We start from the raw sequence: 21,569 nt of genomic DNA, 5'->3' as shown, positions 1-21,569 counted from the left end.
TGTTTAAAATGATTATTAATATAACCGTATCATCAATTCCAACCAAGTCAAAATATGATACTTGAAAGGATAAAGGAAGTAAAAAAAACGACTGAAAGTAAACAACCCAGCTGTGAAACCAAGCCGATGACCAGTTTAAACGGTTTCAAGGTTTTACACCGAACCATGAACATTCATAATTATTACGTGATTAATAGAGTCCGCGTTCAAAGACCCGCTGCATCGCGCGGGCACTTGTCTAGTTTGTGTTAATATTTAAAAGAGTTTTTTTAATTAAAACAGTTATATCCGCCAACGAATATATTTTTTGAAAAAGGAGCCACAAGCCGCGTTATCCATGAAACGCCAGACCAAAAAATACACCCCAAAACGCGGGGGGGGGGGGGGGGATGTGCCCTCGTCGTTATAGCCCATATCGTGGCCATGAAGCCAGCCACTACGGAAGGTCTAAATATGTTGTTTCTCTAAAATAACTAGATATACAAATAAGTTAGATTAATTGTCTGGTGTGGTACATTGATAAATTGACTTGTGGATACGTGACTTTGAGGTGGATGATTCTTTTACGGTTATATATGTAAGCAACTAAGCATACTGACTTCATGCTTAGAGCATAGTCAAAACAATAAATTAATAATTAAAACATAATTTGAAACATAGTTAAAACATAAGTAAAATATACTTGAAACATGACTAAAACATAATTAAAATGAGTAATCTGAGTTGGTATTATGCACGTCTTCCTATGGATTATGACATGGGTCATTCGAAGCAGTATCGTGTTCGTCTTGCCATAGATCACGTGGCACATACTTGTCTTCTGTTCGTTCTTCGTGCTTCTCTAACAACGGGTCCTCTATTGTTGACGTACACTACGCTTGGCATTGTACTTCACTACCCTCTTCCTTCAAGTTTAACGGAAACCTTCTCCCCCAAGCAGCTGCTGTCTCAGAATCATCAAACAGCCGGAGTTATGTTGACGCCGCCGCCGGAGTTTGTTGACCATGAAATCAGGCTTTGAACCTTAAAAATTGATGATAAGCAAATTTCAAACAAGTGATTTTTAAATTAAAACCTTCATCTTATATTATGATAAATCAACTAGAAATTTGGCCTTAATAACACATACTACAAATATAAAAATTAACATTTGTGTAACATAATCTGTATAGATATGTTAGGAACATTAAAGTATTTACTTGATCGGCATACTAGCTAGCTAACAGACCAGTAAAAAATATGAAATTCTTTTAGTAAAAAGTTACTATTTCACGTAAAATTTTGGAGAAAATTAAAGGAAATGAGTTAATTTTTGAAAGAAATATTATGGACAAATTAAGTGTGTGGATTTACCAGCAACATGGTCAGCAATCTCCGACGCCGACGTTAACATAACTCCGCCTGTTTGTGATTCTGAGAAACCGGTTGCGCAGGGGAGAGGGTTTCCACTAAACTTGAACAGACAAGAGAAGAGAAGAGAACAAGTAGCTTATAACATGTCCACTCAAATTAGGTTGAGTAAATTAAATGCTATCCTTTTTCCTTTCTAGCATTTACAATACAAATTTTTTACCCAAATTTATTATAAAATAAGTTCTCTTTACGGTTTTTAGAAGTTATATTTTTCTTTTTTACAAAACTATCAATAGCTTGTTACAGCTATGTAATTTATCAGTCCATTGTTTTTTATAGTAACCCATTCAAATTTAAATTCCATGATTTTTTCGATCTCACACATCTTTGAGTATCTCTCTTAGAGTATCTTCCCCCTCTTTCGTGCTCTTTTCTTCAAATGATAAATAAAAAATTAGCATATGAACGTGAAGCCGTGAAGGCTACTTAACTAGAGTATACGATGAACTAGGATGAACACGATTTAGGTACCAAAATTCGAATCATGAATCAAGAGTGTTGACCAAAGTATACAAAGGATGAAGCAATTAAAAGGGACGGGCACCAATAATTTACCTTGTCTAAAATAGGATTTTTGATCCCAGATTAATAAACATCCTTTAGTTTCCCGGACAAAGATGGAAGTAGTACGTTGATTTGGCCTACATAGTGTATTTGTTGTTGTATTAAGAAAAATGTAACTAGCTAGAGTTAATTTAATTAATACTAGTTATGTATATTTAACTTATACAAGTTACATTATCAATAACTTGTTCTTATACATGTAACTTGATAGGTTACATATATGTATAACAAGAGTTACATATAAGTTGCATAAAGTGGTAATTGGTTTTCTAGCTTGCTTCTAAATCATTCAATTCAACGTGTCAATTTTTTCTTGTCTGTTCAATGCATTTGTGTTGCCCTACACAGCAGTAAATTCAAGAATCGTGTACTTTACTAGTTTGTAACTTTATATCTATTATTGTTTTAAAAAATTATCTGTGCATTGAAGGATTAAGCCTTGTTCTTGAGTTTTTTAACTAAGGAAAGAAAAAGAAATGAGAGGGAAGGATAAGAAAGGGAAGGGAAGGAAAATTTTTTAATTAGGTGTGTTCTTGAGTTGGAAGAAAATTGGAGGAAAGGAAATGATAACTTATCGGAAAAAACTTATCCTTAGTAATCATCTCATTTTTGGGAGGATAACTTATTAGAAAAATATATCAATTTAATCTCTCCTAACTCCTTCTACTCCTTTCCTTTCCATCCTAAAAAAACTCAAGAACACCCATCTTTTAACTATCCTTAGTTTTCCTTTCCTTTCTTTATTTTAAAAAAACTCAAGAACACCCATCTTTTAACTATCCTTAGTTTTCCTCTCCTTTCTCTATTTTAAAAAAACTCAAGAACAGGGCATAAAGCTGTGACTCTGTGAGCCACATGTGATATGACGCAACGCAAATGATCAGTTAATGGGTTTAAAAATGATAAGTTTGATAGTGACCATTGACCAAACTATATATTATTTACAGTGAATTTAAATATACATATAAACAATTTTTGGAGTTCTAATTTTATGTAATTCTAAAATCTTACTCTTCCATTTATTTAGTAACAAATACTGTTAAAAAAAAAATCTCACATGTTGGCATAAGTAAAAAAGCTTTATATAAGAAGGGTATAATTGCTAGCTATCACTTAATAATTTGTTTAACTATTTACGTTTAAACTTTAGTCTAATTTTATTTTTCTAAACAGCATTTTCAATCAATGGTTGAAAAATCCCTAAAACAAAATGAATTCCAAGTTTTGGAAATATATAAAACTAGTCAAATTCCTCTTGTGATGCGACGAGAATTCAGTTTCGGTAAAGTATTGTTTAGTTTGGTTCATTACCATAACTCCTCTTGTGATGTCTTCCGTTTCAATGGCGGACCTCTTCCTTGCGTTTCTTGATCTTCCCACTTGTTTGACGTAGTGGTTTTAGTGTTGTATGAACTTATAATGTTTGGCCACTTAGACCTGCCATTGACTATAAACAACATGTATCCATCCTGCACACAACTTGCTGTCTTTTGCCTGACATAAACCAAAATGCGGTCACACCACACATTGATTACCTTTTGGACCACTCATTGACCGTTTCCGACATTTTGGCACATGGTGTAACCAGGCCTTCCCTTCTTTCTTGAAATAGTCACAATCTTCCTCATGAGATCGATACTCCCTTATAAATTCAAGTACTGATATAATTGGCTTGTCTATGTCATCAACGATCTTGCCATTTAAGACCTCACGTGTATTAACATTAGACATATTGGCCTACCTGCTAACAAAAGATATACACTTATGCTTAGAGAAACATGTGATTAATATTTGCGAAAAATGTAATAATACACATCGTACTCAGTATATCTCACCAATAGCAAAGCTACGGTAGGGTCTGAAGATGATAAAATGTAGACAGTCTTACCTCTACCCTTTAGGAATAGAGATAGGCTGCTTCCGGTGAGACCCCCGGCTCGATAGTAGTTTTGCATCAAGCCTTGGACATAAGGCACATAACACTCAACCATCGGGACACCGCCGATTGATGCATGTACCCTTGTCTTTCGACTATCAACGCCACCACATGATGCCTGATTAACCTTCCGCCACCTTTAACGTTATTTTCACGGGATTAGTAAAATAACGTCAAAATTAGTGTAATTTCACTTTTGCCCACCCGAGGGTTCACACATATATACATTATATGCGTGCACCGCAAGCAGGGCGATAAAAAAATATGGTGATTTGGACTAGTGTTTTGGTGAGATTTTTGACAACTACAAACAGGGCAGCAGTATGGAATGCTTTTAACTCATCCATAACTATAAGCAAGTAGGTATACTCCGTTGTTCGGGTCAATACCCTAACATGAAAGACCCATCTATACGTAAGGAGTCAGTTGGTTAAGGGTGCGTAAGACTTGAAACAATAAGCTAGAGGTTGTGGGTTCGAAAACCGATCCTAAGGCGTAAGACTTGGAACAATCTATATGAGCAAGTCCCTTCCTATTGCTTAAAACCCCTGTTTCAAATGTCTTCAAGCAAAGTTCGAATCATACATGTGGAAAACCGAGCCACATGCCCCCCACCGGGGGGGGGGGGGGGGGGGCTCAACATTTCTAGACGAAAGCGTGTAAATATTGTTAGCCATAATTTGATTTGGTCCGGTCCATCGAGCCTATGGTGGATCGGTATCTTGGAGACCAAGTCAAGCACATGATTTTGGCTACAAGTTATTAATTATAATTTAGATTTGTTTTTACCAATTAGTATTTGAATATGATTATGGTATATGTTTTCTAGTCTAGTTGGGTTTTGAAATCTAAATTAGTATATATACCCGAGCTTGTGGATCATATCATATGCATTGTAATTTTTCGAGCTAATGAAAGTTACAAGGATCGAGCTTATGATCTAAATTCGTTTTGTTGTTTTCGATTATTGTTACCAAACTACAATTGGTATCAGAGCTTCGTTTAAACACGAGTTCTTTAATCTGTCAAGACCGAACAACTTCAAACCTACGAGGAGGGTTAATTTTGTTCTAACAATAATTAATTGTTTTTTGTGAACAATTAATTCAATCTTGACACATCTGGGAAGGAGTGCAAACAGGTGGGGAGCCAATATTCCATTTCCATCAGTTTGGTTCCATATTCCACGAATTAATTCAAGGTGGAACTATTTGCCATCATTCAATTTTGTTTCAGTCGCAAACAAGATTAAGTTTGTTGATCGTTCCGTTCAAAGACCAGAGTCTTCATCTCCATCTAAGCTTTTCTTTTATTATTTCATCATCATCGTATCTTCTTCTTATTCGAAAAAAAAAAAAAAAAAAAAACCAGCGCACTTCAAGGTACTTCATCGTTTTTTATGTTTCAAGATCGATTCAAGGATACTAAAAACCTATAGCCGACTGAGAAGAAGAGTCATGGGTGATTCTTCAAACCGTACGGGTGGTTCTTCGATTCCGTTACTCTGTCCGATGTTCACGAAGAACAGCTACACCACGTGGGCGCTTCGAATCAAAGCCGTGTTTCGAAGCCATGATTTGTGGGATGTTGTTGAGCCGAGATCAGGAGCTGCAGTAGATGAAAAGAAGAACGGTGTGCTGCGATTGCATATTTGTTTCAATCCATTCCGGAAGAACAAATCCAACAATTTGGCCAATACGAATTCGCTTGGGAAATTTGGAATGCGATCAAGATCCGTTATGTTGGCGAAGAGAGGGTTAAGGAGGCTCGTCTACATACCTTAATTACATAATTTGAAGCCATGAGGATGAAGGACACCGATACTATTGATGACTTTTCCGAGAGACTATTCGGTATAGCCTCAAAGTTCGCCTCACTCGGTTCAGCACTCGATGAACAAAGACTAGTAAGAAAGTTTTTTACAAGCATGCCTAAGCGTTTTATAAGCGTTGTTGCCTCATTAGAACAAGTTATTGACTTGAAAACCATAAAGTATGAAGAAGCGGTAGGTAGATTAAAAGCCTACGAGGACCGTGTGAAAAGTGTCGATGATATGGATGATAATCATGGTAAGCTCTTGTTTAATAAATCTTCCTCTCCGAGCAAAATCCAAGGGTGGGAGAAAAGGGAAAGGAAAAACGACATCAAGAGCAATCCCGAGACAAATCGAAAGGCAAATACAGCCGGAACAAAGAAGGTGATTCGGGTATGAAAAAGAATTATTCGGGCGTTCAATGTTTTCGGTGTGACGAGATGGGTCACTTCGCTTCAGCATGCCCGGAACGAAGAGGGAAAAACGAGTCGGAGCAAAACGACCCGAATTAAACCTAACCGAAGGAAACGGACAAAGCAACTAAGGAAGTTTTGATGAAGATAAGTATTAATGAAGAAGTTTTTCTTGAAACGGAAGAAAAACGTGCATCCGAAAGCGGTACGAGTCGGAACCGAAGGAAGATGGCCGTTTTGGTACCTCGATAATGGGAGGCGAGCAATCATATGACGGGTACGAAAATCTTACTTTTATGATTTAGATGAAACGGTTGCTGGGACAGGTTCGTTTTCGGTGATAGTTCGTGTGTGGACATAAAGGGAAAAAGGCTCGATAACTACTATTTGTGATGATGGTGTTGAGAGGGTAAATCACTAACTTTTATTTTATCCCAAGTTTAACGAGCAATATTTTAAACTTGGGACAAGCAACCGAAAACGGGTGCAAGGTTGATTATGGAGGATGACCAACTTTTAGTGCTTGATAAATCAAGAAAGGTGATAATGAAGTCGGTTAGATCAAGGAATCGGTTGTATAAGGTGCGGCCTTCGGGTTGGAACAGCCCGTATGTTTATTATCAAAAATTGAAGATCCGGGTTGGTTATGGCACGCGCGTTTAGGCCATTTGAATTTCGAGTCAATGAAACTTCTAACAACCAAGGATATGGTACGTGGTGTTCCTTCGTTTATTGCTTATACTAATCCGTGTGATAGTTGTTTAGTAGGTAAGCAAACCCGGAAACCGTTTCCCGATCAAACACGTTTTCGCGCCAAGAAAACCGCTTGATTTAATTCATGGCGATTTATGTGGTCCAATATCACCGAGTACACCGTCGAGTAAGAAATTTATTTTTCTTCTTGTTGATGATCACACGAGGTTCATGTGGGGTTTTTTTTTGTTAAAATCAAAAGACGAAGCTTTTGATTATTTCAAAAAAATATAAAAGTTTGGTTGAAGGTGAAAGCGGGTACAAAATTGGAATTTTTCGAACTGACAACGGAGGAGAATTTTACGTCTTGTGAGTTATCAAACTTTTGCACAAGTGAAGGAATCACACGACATTATTTCCGCCCCATACACAGCCCCAACAAAATGGTGTGGTGGAGCGGAGAAATCGAACCGTGATTGACACAATTAGAAGCATGCTCCATGTCACAAAAGTTCCAAAACGGTTTTTGGGGAGAAGCGGCGAGACATGCTATTTATATCCTAAACCGAATAGAAGAGTACCGACGAAATCACTACCGGAGAAGACTCCCTATGAAGCCTATAAAGGTGTAAAACCCAATCTTGATCATTTACGGGGTTTTCGGGTGTGGTCGGTTATGTGAAAACACCTCCAACTACTTCGGTTAAAAAGCTTGACGACCGAAGTACCCCTATGGTCTATCTCGGTACCGAACCCGGGACAAAGGCATACCGGATGTACGATCCGGTTAGACATTAAATTCATGTTTCTCGAGATGTTATTTTTAATGAGAAACAAGGTTGGAATTGGTCTAAAAGTGGTGAAAACTCGGCTGGAAAATTTGGTAGTTAATCTGGAATCAAGTAGTTGGTAACGTTATAAACTTGTTTGACCAAAATACCCCTAGCGAAATCAGCCCAAACAGCAGCCAAAACAGCTTAAACAGCAGCCAAAAACAGCCCGAACATCGCTAATTTCAGCCCAAACAGCACACAAAACAGCCAAAACAGCCCAAAACAGCACCGAAATCAGCTCAAACAGCACTGAATTAAGCCCAAACAGCAGCCAAAACAGAATACCGATCAGCACCAGTTCAGCAAACCAGCAGCCCGTTTTCGACTAATTTACATGCTGACCCAGGTCCATCTACCCCAAGACGGTCAAACCGAACCTCAGTTTTACCTAAAAAGTTGAATGATTATGTGTTAAATGTTGAGTTTCCATACGGGGAAGAAAGGGATGAAGGGTTTGAAGTTTGAAGAATTATTTTTGACTCAAGATGGTGAAGCGACGAGTTATGCCGAGGCATTCCGGAGTAAAAGAATGGGATAATGCAATGAACGAGGAGATTGCATCTATTGAACGAAACCAAGACGTGGGTACTTGTTGACAAGCCAACGGGTTTAAAGCGATCGGAGTTGAAGTGGGTTTATACAATTAAAAAGGATGCTATGGGTAGAATAGTAAAATACAAAGCACGGCTTGTGAGCGAAGGTTTATGTTCAGAAATTCGGTGTGGATTTTAATGAAGTTTTTGCTCCTGTGGCTCGAATTGAAACGGTTAGATTATTACTCGCCTTAGCCGCCCGAGAGGGGTGGGAAGTACATCACTTGGATGTGAAGTCGGCGTTCTTACATGGTGAGCTTGACGAGACCGTGTATGTTAGTCAACCGGAAGGTTTTCGAGAAGAAAGGAAGTGAAAATAAAGTTTATTTATTAAAGAAGGCCCTTTACGGGTTAAAGCAAGCACCGCGAGCTTGGAATGTGAAACTCGACAAAGTGTTGCAATCGCTTGGTTTTTACCAATGTCAACGAGAAACGACGGTGTATCAAAAATATATAGAGAATTACATATTAATAATATGTGTGTATGTTGACGATTTACTTGTCACAGGTTCAAGTAAGGATGAAATTCTTAAGTTCAAGAAATAAATGGAGGAACAATTCGAGATGAGCAATTTGGGTTTATTGTCATTCTATCTCGGAATAGAAGTCTCACAATCCGAAACCGGGATCGAGATCAAGCAAGAAGCCTATGCCAAGAAGATCTTGAAAGAAACAAATATGGAGATTTGTAATCCTACCAAGTGTCCACTTGAAACCGAGCACAAAGCTTTCAAAAGACGTGAAGGGGAAATCCGTTGATGCTAACGTCTACCGAAGAATAATCAGGTGTTTAAGGTATTTGTTACATACAAGACCGGATTTGAGTTTTTCTGTTGGAATAGCGAGTCGGTATATGCAAGAGCCAAAGGAATCTCACATGGATGCGATCAAGCATATTCTTCGGTATGTTAAAAGAACCGTGTCTTACGGTTTAAAATATTCGAGGGGTGGAAGTCGTCACCTTTACGGGTATTCCGATAGTAGCCACGGAGTTGATGATGACGATGGCAAAAGTACTACCGGGTATGTTTTCTACTTTAATGATGCCCCGGTTACTTGGTGTACTCAAAAACAGCCAACGGTAGCTTTATCTTCATGCGAGGCGGAGTTTATGGCAGCAACCGCGACTGCGGGTCAAGCCGTTTGGCTCCAAGAATTACTTAGTGAAGTAACGGGATGGCCGATGGAAACCGTAGTATTATATGTTGATAATACATCTTCCATTGCACTTATGAAGAACCCGGTGTGGCATGGTCGAAGTAAACATATAAAAACAAAGTATCACTTCATACGAGATTGTATCAAAAATGGGGATGTTAGAGTGGAACATATTCCCGGAAGCGAACAACGAGCTGACACGTTGACGAAGGCTCTAGCTCGTATAAAGTTTGCGGAGATGCAAAAGCTACTTGGAGTGGATGATCTCTCGAAGGCCAAACCGAAATTAGAGGGGTGATTGTTAGCCATAATTTGGTTTGGTCCGGTCCATCGAGCCTATGGTGGATCGGTATCTTGGAGACCAAGTCGAGCACATGATTTGGGCTACAAGTTATTTATTAATTATTATTTAGATTTGTTTTTACCAATTAGTATTTGAATATGATTATGGTATATGTATTCTAGTCTAGTTGGGTTTTGAAATCTAAATTAGTATATATACCCGAGCTTGTGGGTTATATCATATGCATTGTAATTTTTCGAGCTAATGAAAGTTACAAGGATCGAGCTTTTGATCTTATTCGTTTTGTGTTCTTGCTTCTGGTTACCAAACTTCAAATATACACTACATATAAAAACTTTATGACGAAAACGGGTAAATGAATATTCTAGTTTCGACACTTACATTACATTACTTACTTACTGGTTATGGGTGTGTGTTTAAAAGTTCAGTCACATAATCCCTCGACAAAGCATATTGTGACTTGTAATCTCCTTGTAATTGTTATTTGGCTTCGATCTTGGCCCTATATACCTTAAATTTAAAAACATGCAGCTCATATTTCATTTGAAACTGTTCTTGGACAGCTTTCGATTACATGTATTTCAATATTTTTTTTTTCCCATTTTATTCAAGCATTTGTTGAGATAAAAAGGTGGATTTTCTATAATCAATGTCCTCGCCAGAAAGTTAAGCAATAGCATCCATCTCTCGGTGTGTCATCGGCTTTTACTGCGTCACTATCACATATATCAATCGGCCACCCAATTGAGGGTGCTCTTTTATGTGTCCCTTGCCAATGCTAAAACCGTCAAGAGTTCACGATATCAAAGACAAATCTCCTAACGAAAAGAAAAGGAACATAAAAACAACATACATTAATATGTCAAGCTAAAAAACACCAGTTAAAAGGTCCATAAAACAACCAACAGTACAATCATCTACATAACTCCTATCACTAAAACAATAATTAACATCCACTAATTAAATTAAAAGGTCCACAAAAGAACTGTTTAAAGCTCAACCCCATCGCCACCACCATGAAAACACCTTGCTCGTTTATAGATGAACATAGAACATTAGAACTGGTGCTATCATAGAGATGCAAATGGCAGGTGTTGATTTGTTGCAGGCATCATAGGCATCCTGATTTAAAATAAAAAATAAGAAAAGCAGAAAAGATAATATATCCTCCATTTTTATATTCTATTTTGACACCAAGTAGCAGGTTAATAGTATGTAGGCCTAGCAAACTGGCGGGTTCGGGTCACATGTCAAAACGAACAAGGTGGTGCTGGAAGTGGGGGCGGTGGTGGACTGGTGGTGGCGATATTGGCAACAACAAGTGGCCATGGGTGGGGGCTAATCCATTTGGGTTGTTTTAAGTTAACAAGTTTTATAATATTTACCTGTTGACTGATTTGAGATGACTCAAATGAACCCATATACAATTTAATTTTTGTCAAAACCAACCCCTATGAAGAATGGTTCTAGATTGCCACATATAATAGTATGTCCTCCTAAGTCCTAAACTATGAATTTGTGTGTTTCTCAAAAAGATACCTTTACATGGAAATATATTAATATTCGTATCAAATAATAGATAGAAGAATAATACTTACTGAACAACTACCACGCGTCTTCTTTCGGGCATTCCTCTTGCGTGTGCTGCTTCGTTTCTTGTCAGAAGCTTGATCCACAACTGGTATGAACTCCATTGCTTGATCAGGTTCAGCTTTGATTGGTTGGTTGAACAAACACTTGTGAAAAAGGTTGTTTTTTTCATTTGTTTTGGTAAAAACTAAAAAGGTCAAGGCCTTGGCAAACTTACTTTATAGAAGAAAAAGAAAGTACATAACGAGGCACTAGAAACTAGCCGGGACGTGTCCCCAAACTAGTTAAAAGCCCAAAAGAAAGTAAAACAAAAGAAAATTTGGTCCAAGCCAATATCCTATTTCATTTGAAAATTGAAACTGTTCTTGGACAGCTTTCACATGTATTTCAAGCTTTTTTATTATTTTTTTTTTCAAGTATTTGTTGAGATTAAAAGGTGGATATGCAAGCATAAATGCTTCTTTACAATCTTTGACTTCAATTCTTTCACTCTTTTAGTTTCAATAGCATTAGCATGTGCCCTTACTAGCTTCTTCCCTTCGTCCGTAACACATTAAAATCTTCGTTACTTTTCAAACAAATAATAAAGGGTCGGATCACTTAAGCAATACACAAATCCATCCCTTTTACTACATCATTATCACATCTATCAATCGACCACCCAATTGCGGGTGCTCTTTTATGTGTTCCTTGCCAATGCTAAAACCGTCAAGAGTTCACGATATCAAAGACAAATCTTCTAACGAAAAGAAAAAGAACATAAAAACAACATACATTAATATGTCAAGCTAAAAAGCACCAGTTAAAAGGTCCATAAAACAACCAACAGTACAATCATCTTCATAAATCCTATCACTAAAACAATAATTAGCATCCACTAAATTAATTAAAAGGTCAACAAAAGAACTGTTGTTCACAGCTTAAATGTTCAAAGCTCAACCCCATCGCCACCTACATGAAACAGCTTGCTCAGATGAACATAGAATTGGTGTTATTCATTGAGATGCAAATGGCGAAACTTGACTTGTTGTGGTCGTCATAGGCATCCTGAAATTAAAATAAAAAATAAAGAAAAGCAGACAGATAATATATCCTCCATTTTTATATTCTATTTCAAGCAAACTGACGAGTTTGAATCACAGGTCAAAACGAACAATGTCGTGTTGGAAGTGAAGGCGGTGGTGGTGATGATATTAGCAACAACGAGTAGGTGATCGGGATAAACTGACAAACAATGGCCATGGGTGGGGGCTAATCCATTTGGGACATTTTCGGTTAACAAGTTTTATAATATTTACCCGTTGACTAATTTAAATACGCCCTGATTCACCCGTTAACTGATATGAGATGACCCAATTGAACCCATATACAATTTAATGTTTGGCCAAATCAACCCATTTGAAGAATGGTTTTAGACTGCCACATATAATTATGTCCTCTCCTAAACTATGAATTTGGGTGTTTCTCGAAAAGATACCTTTACATGAAAGTAAATTATTACTCGTATTAGATAGAAAATACATAAAAAAAATTAATAGAAGAATAATACTTACTGAATACTGCCACGCATCTTCTTTCGAGCATTTCTATTGCTCGGGCTGCTTCGTTTCTTGTCAGAAGCTTGATCCATGAGGGGTATGAACTCCATTGCTTGATCAGGTTCAGCCTTTGGTTGTTTTATCACATTGGCATTTGCTGAATTGTTGATTAAAGCAGATGGGACCGGATTCAAAACCAAAGGTTCAGCAACAACCGACTTGATTGGTTTAACTAACACTTGCGAAATTGGTTGTTGATAAGGTTCGGCCTTTGGTTCTTTCATTACATTGGCGGGTGCTGAGTTGTAGACTACAGCAGATGGGTACGGGGTGAAAACCACAGGTTCAGCAACAACCGGATTGATTGGTTCAACTGACACTTGTAATACAGGCTGTTGATCAGGTTCAGCCTTTGGTTGTTTCATTACGTTAGTGACTGCTGAGTTGTTGATTAAAGCAGAGGAGACCGTGTTCAAAAGCAAAGGTTCAGCAACAACCGGCTTGATTGGTTCAACCAATACCTGTGAAATTGGTTGTTGATCAGGTTCAGCCTTTGGTTGTTTTATAACATTAGCGGTTGCTGAGTTGTTGACTAGAACAGATGGGACCGGGGTGAAAACTAGAGGTTCAGCAACAACAGACACTTGTGAAATAGGTTGTTGAGTTACAACAGGAACAACTCGACTGACCGGCATGGTTGACACTTTCTGAGCTGCAACAGGTCCAGTTGGAGCGGTTTGCTCAGCCGAAGGCTGTGGAAGTACAACAGCATTTGAACCAATATGAACATTGCTGATTTGTTGATATTGTCTGAACTTTGAATTAACTATGTCCGCCATGTCAGTTCCAGATTCAGAAGCTGAAATTAAGATAAATTACATAAGATAAAAAGCATAGAGAATATGGTATGGAGGATTGCAAATTGCAAATTACCTAAAAATCTAATTATGACAGAGCGCGCCACCAATTGTTCGGCTTCTTTTTTGCTCTTGGCACCATCTCCGGGATAAGTATCACCATTGAAAACCAAATTGGAGCGGAAAACAATAAGTGATGCCTCCGGTTGAGATGTCTCATATACAGGCTTTCCTATGTTCTTCTTGGCTGCGTATTCAGCCATAACAGACTTGCAAAATATTTTATCCTGGATAACAACAAGTAGTAAGATAACGCGTTAAAACAATAATCTTAAAATAGGCCAGATGGGGTGGATCTGTCACTTCTTTTTATTTTTTTTCTTCTGCCTATTTCTTCTTTCAGATGATAATAATAATAGTTGATACAAAGAGTATAATTGCAAAAGCTACAGTATGACATATTAGTTTTTCCAATAGAGACAGTAAACAATAGGATACATTTTGTGAGAGTTCACCCTTTAATCCAACTTATTTTAATTTAGTTTCAAAATTAATCACCTGGCAGGCGGCATACACCAGAGATGTAGAAAAAAAATATAGGTGGCAATCATGACCCATTGTTCAGAAAATGGGTTAATTTAGGCAAAACAAAATTGTATATGGGTTCAACTGGGTCACCTTAAATTTGTCAACAGGTCAAATTGGGTCAACTTAAATTAGTCAACGGGTCAAACTGGGCCTACTAAAATGAGTCAACGGGTCAAAACGGGCAACTATAACAAAAACTGTTAAGTTAAAAATGGGGAGGGTGGGGTAGGTACTTTATTTCTAAAACGAATCATTTCAGCCCAATTCTATTTCGGCCAAACCCATTTGACCTGAACAAAACTGTATATATTTTTTTAAAACGGTCCGTATTGACAGAACTCATTTTGCTTACAACCCGTTTGACCCGAACTCATTTTGCTTAGAACCCGCTTTGACCCCAATCCATTATGACCCGAACCAACTTGATATATTTTAAAAATGGCCCGTATTGACCCAAAATCATTTTGCCTAGAATACGTTTGGCCCAAACTCATTTTGCTAAGAACCCGCTTTGACCCCAACCCATTATGACCTGCAACCCGACCCCGACCCGCCCACCTTGCCATGCCTTAAAAAAATACATTGATCTATATAGTTTTAAGTTTTAATTCTCTAGGTGTACTTAGATTTACCAAGCATTTCCCAAAACAAACCCTGAATAAAGATACGAAACAAAGGGTCATAAAAAGTATAAAAACGAATTTCTAAATGTGTTTTAATCATATTAAACAGAAGTCGAAAATTATATGATATTTAACAGTTTTGCTGTGTTTTATAGATCCATCTATGGTTATGATTGGTAAATACAAAACTTATCAACTAAAAAAGCAATGCAATAACTTGTGAACATCAAACCTCTCGTATGAAATTCAGCGCGTCGGTCCTGTCCTTCTGCGTTATGGCGAAATATGCAACTCTGGAAACATCCATCTCAGCATTCTTACGTTGTTGAAACGTGTTAGAAGATGTGTAGCTCACACCATCAACCCAAACAGTGGATCTGAACATCGGAAGATGCTCAGATCCTTCTTTTTGTGTTTGGTATACCGGGGCAGGTTTCTTCAACTTTTGAGCACGTTGGATCAGAAGACATTTGTATATCAGATGTGGCTTTAAACCTAAAAATTAAGAACAATAACATCAACAACAATAAGCAAGCAAGACAACTTGTGGTTGAGAAAAAGAAAAACTAAACTGAAGCCTGAATAAAGCCTCAAACTTTCGAAAAAACTGTGATTTCATATACATTTGTAACATAAACACAAATAAAAAAAATGATATTTCTATTTTCTTTAGTATAACTGATACACACATCAAAATGCAACCCGTTGTCTAGACCAAACAAACCTAAAATTTCTAAAATTAAGCAGAAAATTAGCAAACTAAATAATCAGTTTGCAAAAATCACAAGCTCAGCAAAAAAAAAAAATTTAAAAATTTAAAAAATTCAGGGATTAAAAATTTAAGAACTTGCATACACATGAAACTCAATAAAACAACATCATGTAGCTAAAAATTACTACTTGACGTGATCACTGTCACAATATGTTTAGAGTTAATTTTTTTGTAAAAAGTTAACAGATTTAAAAAAGAAATAAAGTTACTTTTATAGATAAAAGGAAAGATTATAAACACATACCAGCGGCGAAGTGATGAGCATTCTCCGGCGCCGGCGTAACTCCGGCTGTTTCCATGCTATTAAGGTAGTGAGAGTGAGTTGTTGAGTTTAGTTTTGATGTTTAGATGAATTAAAATGTAAAGTTACTTTTTGTTTTTCTGATTTTCTCTCTAGAAGTTGAAAGATGCCAATGTCAAAAGTACAGGTTAAGTTTTGATTATAGTCAATAAAAAGTATTGATCAAACTTTGATTAAGATTGAGATAAGAGTTTTGCTAGTCTTATATGGTAAATGGTAATGCTAAAATGGGTATTCACACAAGGACATACCTTAATAATGCATTTATTTTTACAACTATCTTTACATTTAAAAAAAAAACAATTTTGATACTAGTATTTCACTCTAAATAGTGGTTGAGATAATGAGAGGGTGTCATGTTATTCGTATTTATGGGTGAAAACGATCTAAAGTAAAGTTAAAATAGCCTATCATTATTGACATTTCTAAGGTTCCTCTATTTTCTTTTAGTTTACACGTATAGTTTTTTTATACGTTATTATTAAAAACAAAAACCACACCAAGAGACTGGACATTTTATTCTTTTTAATACTGGTATACTCTAGCTATATTTAAGAAAAAAGACCCTTTTTTAAAAGACGTCAATATGTTATGCATATAACGTTCATAACTATATAACTGTGTAGTTATAAAAACATGTTGCCTGATTATCATATAAGTTGTGTAATTATATATGTGTGCAATTATAAATATAGATTGGGTATTTATTGTATGCACATACCCTCGCTCACCATGTTTCGTGTTATGTTGGATTCGTATAATTTACACCTAATTTTCATTTGTACCTTAATGATATTTTAAACCAACAACATTAATGATATTTTGCACACATTACATAATCCGGGTATTCTTTTTATATTAATGTTTTTGAGTAAATACCATCTGTTTAGAAAATTAATAAAGCTTTTCTTTCTTAATAGAAAGATGGTTTTTGAAGTTGGTCATGAGAATTTTGTTTGTTGGTACATCCATGGAAAAGGATGGAGGAATCTCATTTGTCCTTGGAACGGTACACCTTTCATAAGGCTGCAATGACTTGACCATAAACTTGCTCGTACTCTTAAGTTTTAACTCACCATTAACTTGTGATGTTATTGACTTATTGTATTAAGCATATAATTTGATTAACTAAATGTTGAATACTAAATTCTGATTAGATTTCGCATGGACTCCTCCAAAGTCCAAACTTCGATTAACAGGAAGATTATGTATTTCAAATTAGAAAAGCCATCTTCGAGATTCATGAAATTTTTTGGGCCATGAACTTATGAAAAGGATTGTTAAATTATATAAACCCATGAAAAGCACATGAACTTTTTGAATCTTATCATGTGAGGATAAATCATGCTTTAAAACATGACTATTTTTTTGGTTTAAACGTTTTTCATTTTGTTTGATACTGATATAGATTTTGGAAATCTTTGTGTAAACACAAAAGGCTCTTGAAAGTTGAAACCAATATCAACATAAAGTGGATGCCAAAATTTTCCACAATAATCTAAAAGGGCTACACAAATAAAGTGCTATATTAAGGTATATTTGGTTGGAGGTAATGAAATGAAGGAGGAATAGAATGAGAGAAGGAATGAAATGAACAAGGTAATGAAATGGATAATTACCATTCCTTTGTCATGTTTGGTTAAATATGGGAATGAAATGAATTATTAGTTAATGTTGTTTGGTATCCAAAAAAAATTGTAGGAATAAAATAGAAATAATAAAAACATTCTTATCTCAAAGTAATATAAAATAACTGTAACGGCGACGGTGGTGGTGGTAGACGAAAATGGTGGTAGCGGCGGTGGTGGTAGTGGTTATCAGGTGGCAAGGGCGGTGGTTGTGGTGGTAGGAGGGGTGACAATGGTCAAGAGATGGTAGCATTGATAGTGATAGCGATGTTAGGATGGTGGAGGTCACGTGGTGGTGGCGGTGAAGGTCAGGCAGCGACGGAGACAATGGTTGTGGTGACAATGGTTGTGGTGGTTACGGTGACAATGGTGGCGGCGACGGTGATAATGGTTGAAGTGACAATGGTTGTGATGTTACGGTGACAATGGTGGCGGCGACGATGGCGGTGGTAGCGCTAGTGGTGGTGGCGGCGACGACGATGGTGGTGGAGACGACGACAGTGTCGGCGGGGTGGTGGTGGTGGTGGTAGTGGTGGTTGATGTTGTTAGGTGGTGGTGGTGGCAGTAGTTGTGGTTGATGTTGTTAGGTGGCGGTGTTGTTGAGAAAGTAGAGTGAATGAGGAATGGTTTTGATGGAATGAGATTCCATGTGTAATGGATGATTTCATTTCATTGAGCAACCAAACACTAATTTTTTCATTCCTAAACAATGAATCATTTCATTTCTGTTATGATTAATGCATACCAAACGCTACCTAAGTTTTAAGAATGTTGACATGGTAACTAATTGAACAAAACAACATTTAGTTATTGATTAATATAGCGAAATGAGTAGGTAAGTACCAGTTAAATAAAAGTTTCTCTTAAAAGTAATGCATAGTGACCTTAATGATTTAATTCAAACCATGTTTTTCATTTCTAAAGAGCTTTAGATGGAATAAATTCCACAAGGCACTAACATCCATTGATTCTTATCACTTTAGGACACTTATCATATTGACTGGTTAAGTTAAAGTGATACAGTTCTCAAATCATTTAATAAACCATTTAAAACCAATATCAAAATAAAGAGGATGCCAACGTTTCCATAATAAACTAAATGCTTAATGTTACAAAATGAACATAAGTGATAACACCATACTAATACAGCATTACATTAAACCTTAATATTGATGGCACTTATGTCACATCATCTACATAAGTTAAAAAATAGATAACACATTCTTATGACAACCTCACTACATAACTAAAAACACATTAATTAGCTAAGTTCCAACTTTTCACACCAGAATTGGAGCTATTCATTGAAATGAAAATGGCAGAACTTCATTTTTGGAGCTATTCATTGAGATGAAAATGGCAGAACTTCATTTTTGGAGCTATTCATTGAGATGAAAATGGCATAACTTCATTTGTTGCAGGTACCACAGCTGCCCTGAATATTGAAATGATAATAATAATATTAATAATAATATATCCACCACTTATATTGCCACAAGTAATATCTTCAAAAAATGGCTTCCTAAACTAAGGATTTGTGTTTTTATCTAATAAGATTCAAGTTCAAAAACTGCAAAAACTTATTCTAGAAAAAAGCATAAAGATTGTTAATATCATGATCACACTTACTGAGCATTGGCCCGCATCTTCTTTCGGGCGTTTTTCCTGCTCGACTTGCTTCGTTTCTTGTCCGAAGTTTCAGCCACGAGTGGTATGTACTCCAGTGACGGTTCAACCTCCGGTTCAATTACATTAACAGTTGCAGGTGTTTCAACCGGCGGTGCTGACACTACAGGAGTACATGAGTCGTTCACCACATCAGATGAGACCGGGGTCACAACCAAAGGTTCAGCAACAACAGGCATAATCGGTTCATCTTGATGAACCGGCTCATCTGATACTTGTGTTGCAGGCGGTTGAATTACAACCGGAGCAGCTGGAGTGATTGGCTCAACCAATTGTGGAACAATCGGTGCAGGCGGTTGGATTGCAATCGAAGCAGCTGGAGTGATTGGCTCAACCAATTGTGGAACAATCGGCGCAGGCGATTGGATTGCAACCGGAGCAGCTGGAGTGATTGGCTCAACCAATTGTGGAACAATCGGCGCATGCGGTTGGATTGCAACCGGAGCAGCTGGAGTGATTGGCTCAACTAATGTGGTTGGAACTACTGTGCTGGTTCCCGCTAGTTGTCCCAAAACATCCGAGCCCCTCGGCACACTATTAATTTCATGAACTCTATTCATTTCATTATATTGCTTCATCTTGCAATAAACAATGTCCGCCATGTCGGTTCCAAATTCAGAATCTGGAATTAACAAAAATACATAAGATAACAGTACATAAAATACGGTCTCGAGTTTTGCATAATACCTAAATATTGAACAACTACAGAGCGTGCGACCGATTGTTCAGCTTCTTTCTTGCTTTTGGCACTCTCTCCCGTATACGTACCGCCATTAAAAACCAAATTAGACCGAAAAGCGGGAACTGCCTCGAGTTGGGCCGTCTCGTATGCAGGTTTATCTAAACTCTTCTTAGCTGCAAATTCAGCTATAATAGACTTGCAAAAGGTTTTATCCTAAACAATAACAAATTAACAACAACTATTCAATTAACAAACAAAATGTATCGTATAAAAAAGCAATCCTATAGCTTGTAAACATCGAACCTGTTGTACGAAATGCAAGGCGTCGGTTTTCGCCTTTTGTGTTAAGGCAATGTATGCAAGTTTGGAAACATCCATTTCGGACGCCTTACGTTGGTGAAAAGTGTTGGGAGAGGTGTAGCATACACCGTCTACCCAAACGGTGGATCTGAACCGCGGCTGATGCTCGGGTCCTTCGTTTAATGTTTGGTATATCGGTGGCGGTTTCTTTAACTTTTGAGTTTGTTGGTTCAAAAGAGACTTGTACATGAAATCTGGCTTTGAACCTAAACAAGTGATTTTGAAATTTAAAGCCCTGAACATCAATATAATTGGGATTTTTGTACTTCATGTTTATTTATAAAAAAAAAAAATAAACCTAACAAGAACGATATAATAGGGTTGATATACCAGCAGCAGCAGAAGCAGAGGAGTGGCAAGTATTATCCTGCGGCGGCGTGGACATGGTAGCTCCGGCAGGTGGATGATGATTCTGAGACAGCGGCTGCGCAGGGGAGAGGGTTTCCATGGAACTAACTTTAAGCTAAGGGGATGGGATATCTAGAGTCAAGTACAACGTTATAGGGTAGAAGTGTAGAACTAGATTTAACTATATATTGGTTATTTTTTTTTTTTTTTTATGAGGCTTGAACACTAGTGTTTGTTGGTAACCAGGGATATTCATAGAAACCGAAATATGAACCGAACTCTAAAGATCGACCCCAATATTCGAATAACTAATTCGGATTCTGATTTGAAATTAAAAGAAAAATCGTATATTCAGATATCCGTATAATTTGAATAAATAATATGTTTTTAGTTGTATTTTTCAATTTTGTATGTATGTTAAGACTAATATTTGTTGTTTGAACTTTCAAAAGACAACGAGTGAAAGTATACTTTTTAAATAATACGATCCATAAATCAGCTATGTTTAAATGTTAAAATTTGTAATTATGTCGTCAAACATATAGAAATTATCACTAAAAAATCATGTTCTATGATGCTACTAGTACACATAGAACATAATCATAATCATAATCACAATCACAATCACAATCACAATGAACTACTTCAAAATGAACAAATTAACACATAAAGAAACCATATATGTAACTTTTAAGAGCATTCTTAACGCATCCTCTAAAATTATGTGATGGGAGTTTACAAATTATAGGGTGGGGGTTTGAGTGGTTGTGAGTGTAAATTATAGGGTTAAGAGAGAAAAGTAGTGATTTTTTTGTAAATTTGGAGAAACTTTGTTTGCCCTTATTTATTTTTTTTAATATTTGTTGAATTGGTTGT

General features: G+C 36.8%; 2 protein-coding genes and 1 long non-coding RNA gene across 3 annotated transcripts; all 3 read right to left on the bottom strand.

The window, feature by feature from the left end:
* Positions 1–11,967: 11,967 nt before the first annotated feature.
* On the bottom strand, positions 11,968–13,978 carry LOC143566396 (uncharacterized). The gene is made up of 3 exons (XM_077053120.1): positions 13,782–13,978; positions 12,864–13,707; positions 11,968–12,357 (listed from the first exon to the last, which is right to left on the bottom strand). The coding sequence occupies exons 1-3, from the start codon at positions 13,966–13,968 to the stop codon at positions 12,306–12,308; spliced, it is 1,083 nt and encodes a 360-aa protein (XP_076909235.1). The 5' UTR covers positions 13,969–13,978; the 3' UTR covers positions 11,968–12,305.
* Positions 13,979–18,691: 4,713 nt separating this feature from the next.
* LOC143566395 (uncharacterized) lies at positions 18,692–19,486 on the bottom strand. The gene is made up of 3 exons (XR_013141225.1): positions 19,247–19,486; positions 18,984–19,052; positions 18,692–18,941 (listed from the first exon to the last, which is right to left on the bottom strand). It is a non-coding gene; the product is annotated as an uncharacterized LOC143566395 (long non-coding RNA).
* A 52-nt stretch (positions 19,487–19,538) lies between these two features.
* LOC143566405 (double-stranded RNA-binding protein 4-like) lies at positions 19,539–20,730 on the bottom strand. Its single transcript, XM_077053130.1, has 5 exons — positions 20,676–20,730; positions 20,289–20,551; positions 19,991–20,198; positions 19,639–19,925; positions 19,539–19,553 (listed from the first exon to the last, which is right to left on the bottom strand). The coding sequence occupies exons 1-5, from the start codon at positions 20,728–20,730 to the stop codon at positions 19,539–19,541; spliced, it is 828 nt and encodes a 275-aa protein (XP_076909245.1).
* Between the last annotated feature and the right edge of the window lie 839 nt (positions 20,731–21,569).

Source organism: Bidens hawaiensis, unplaced genomic scaffold (genome assembly GCF_021521415.1).
Source record: "Bidens hawaiensis isolate Kalapana, Puna unplaced genomic scaffold, B.hawaiensis_p1.1 tig00022884_1, whole genome shotgun sequence".
Classification (NCBI taxonomy): Eukaryota; Viridiplantae; Streptophyta; class Magnoliopsida; order Asterales; family Asteraceae; genus Bidens; species Bidens hawaiensis.
Note: the sequence above shows the minus strand (reverse complement) of the source record. Positions and strands in the feature narration are given on the sequence as shown.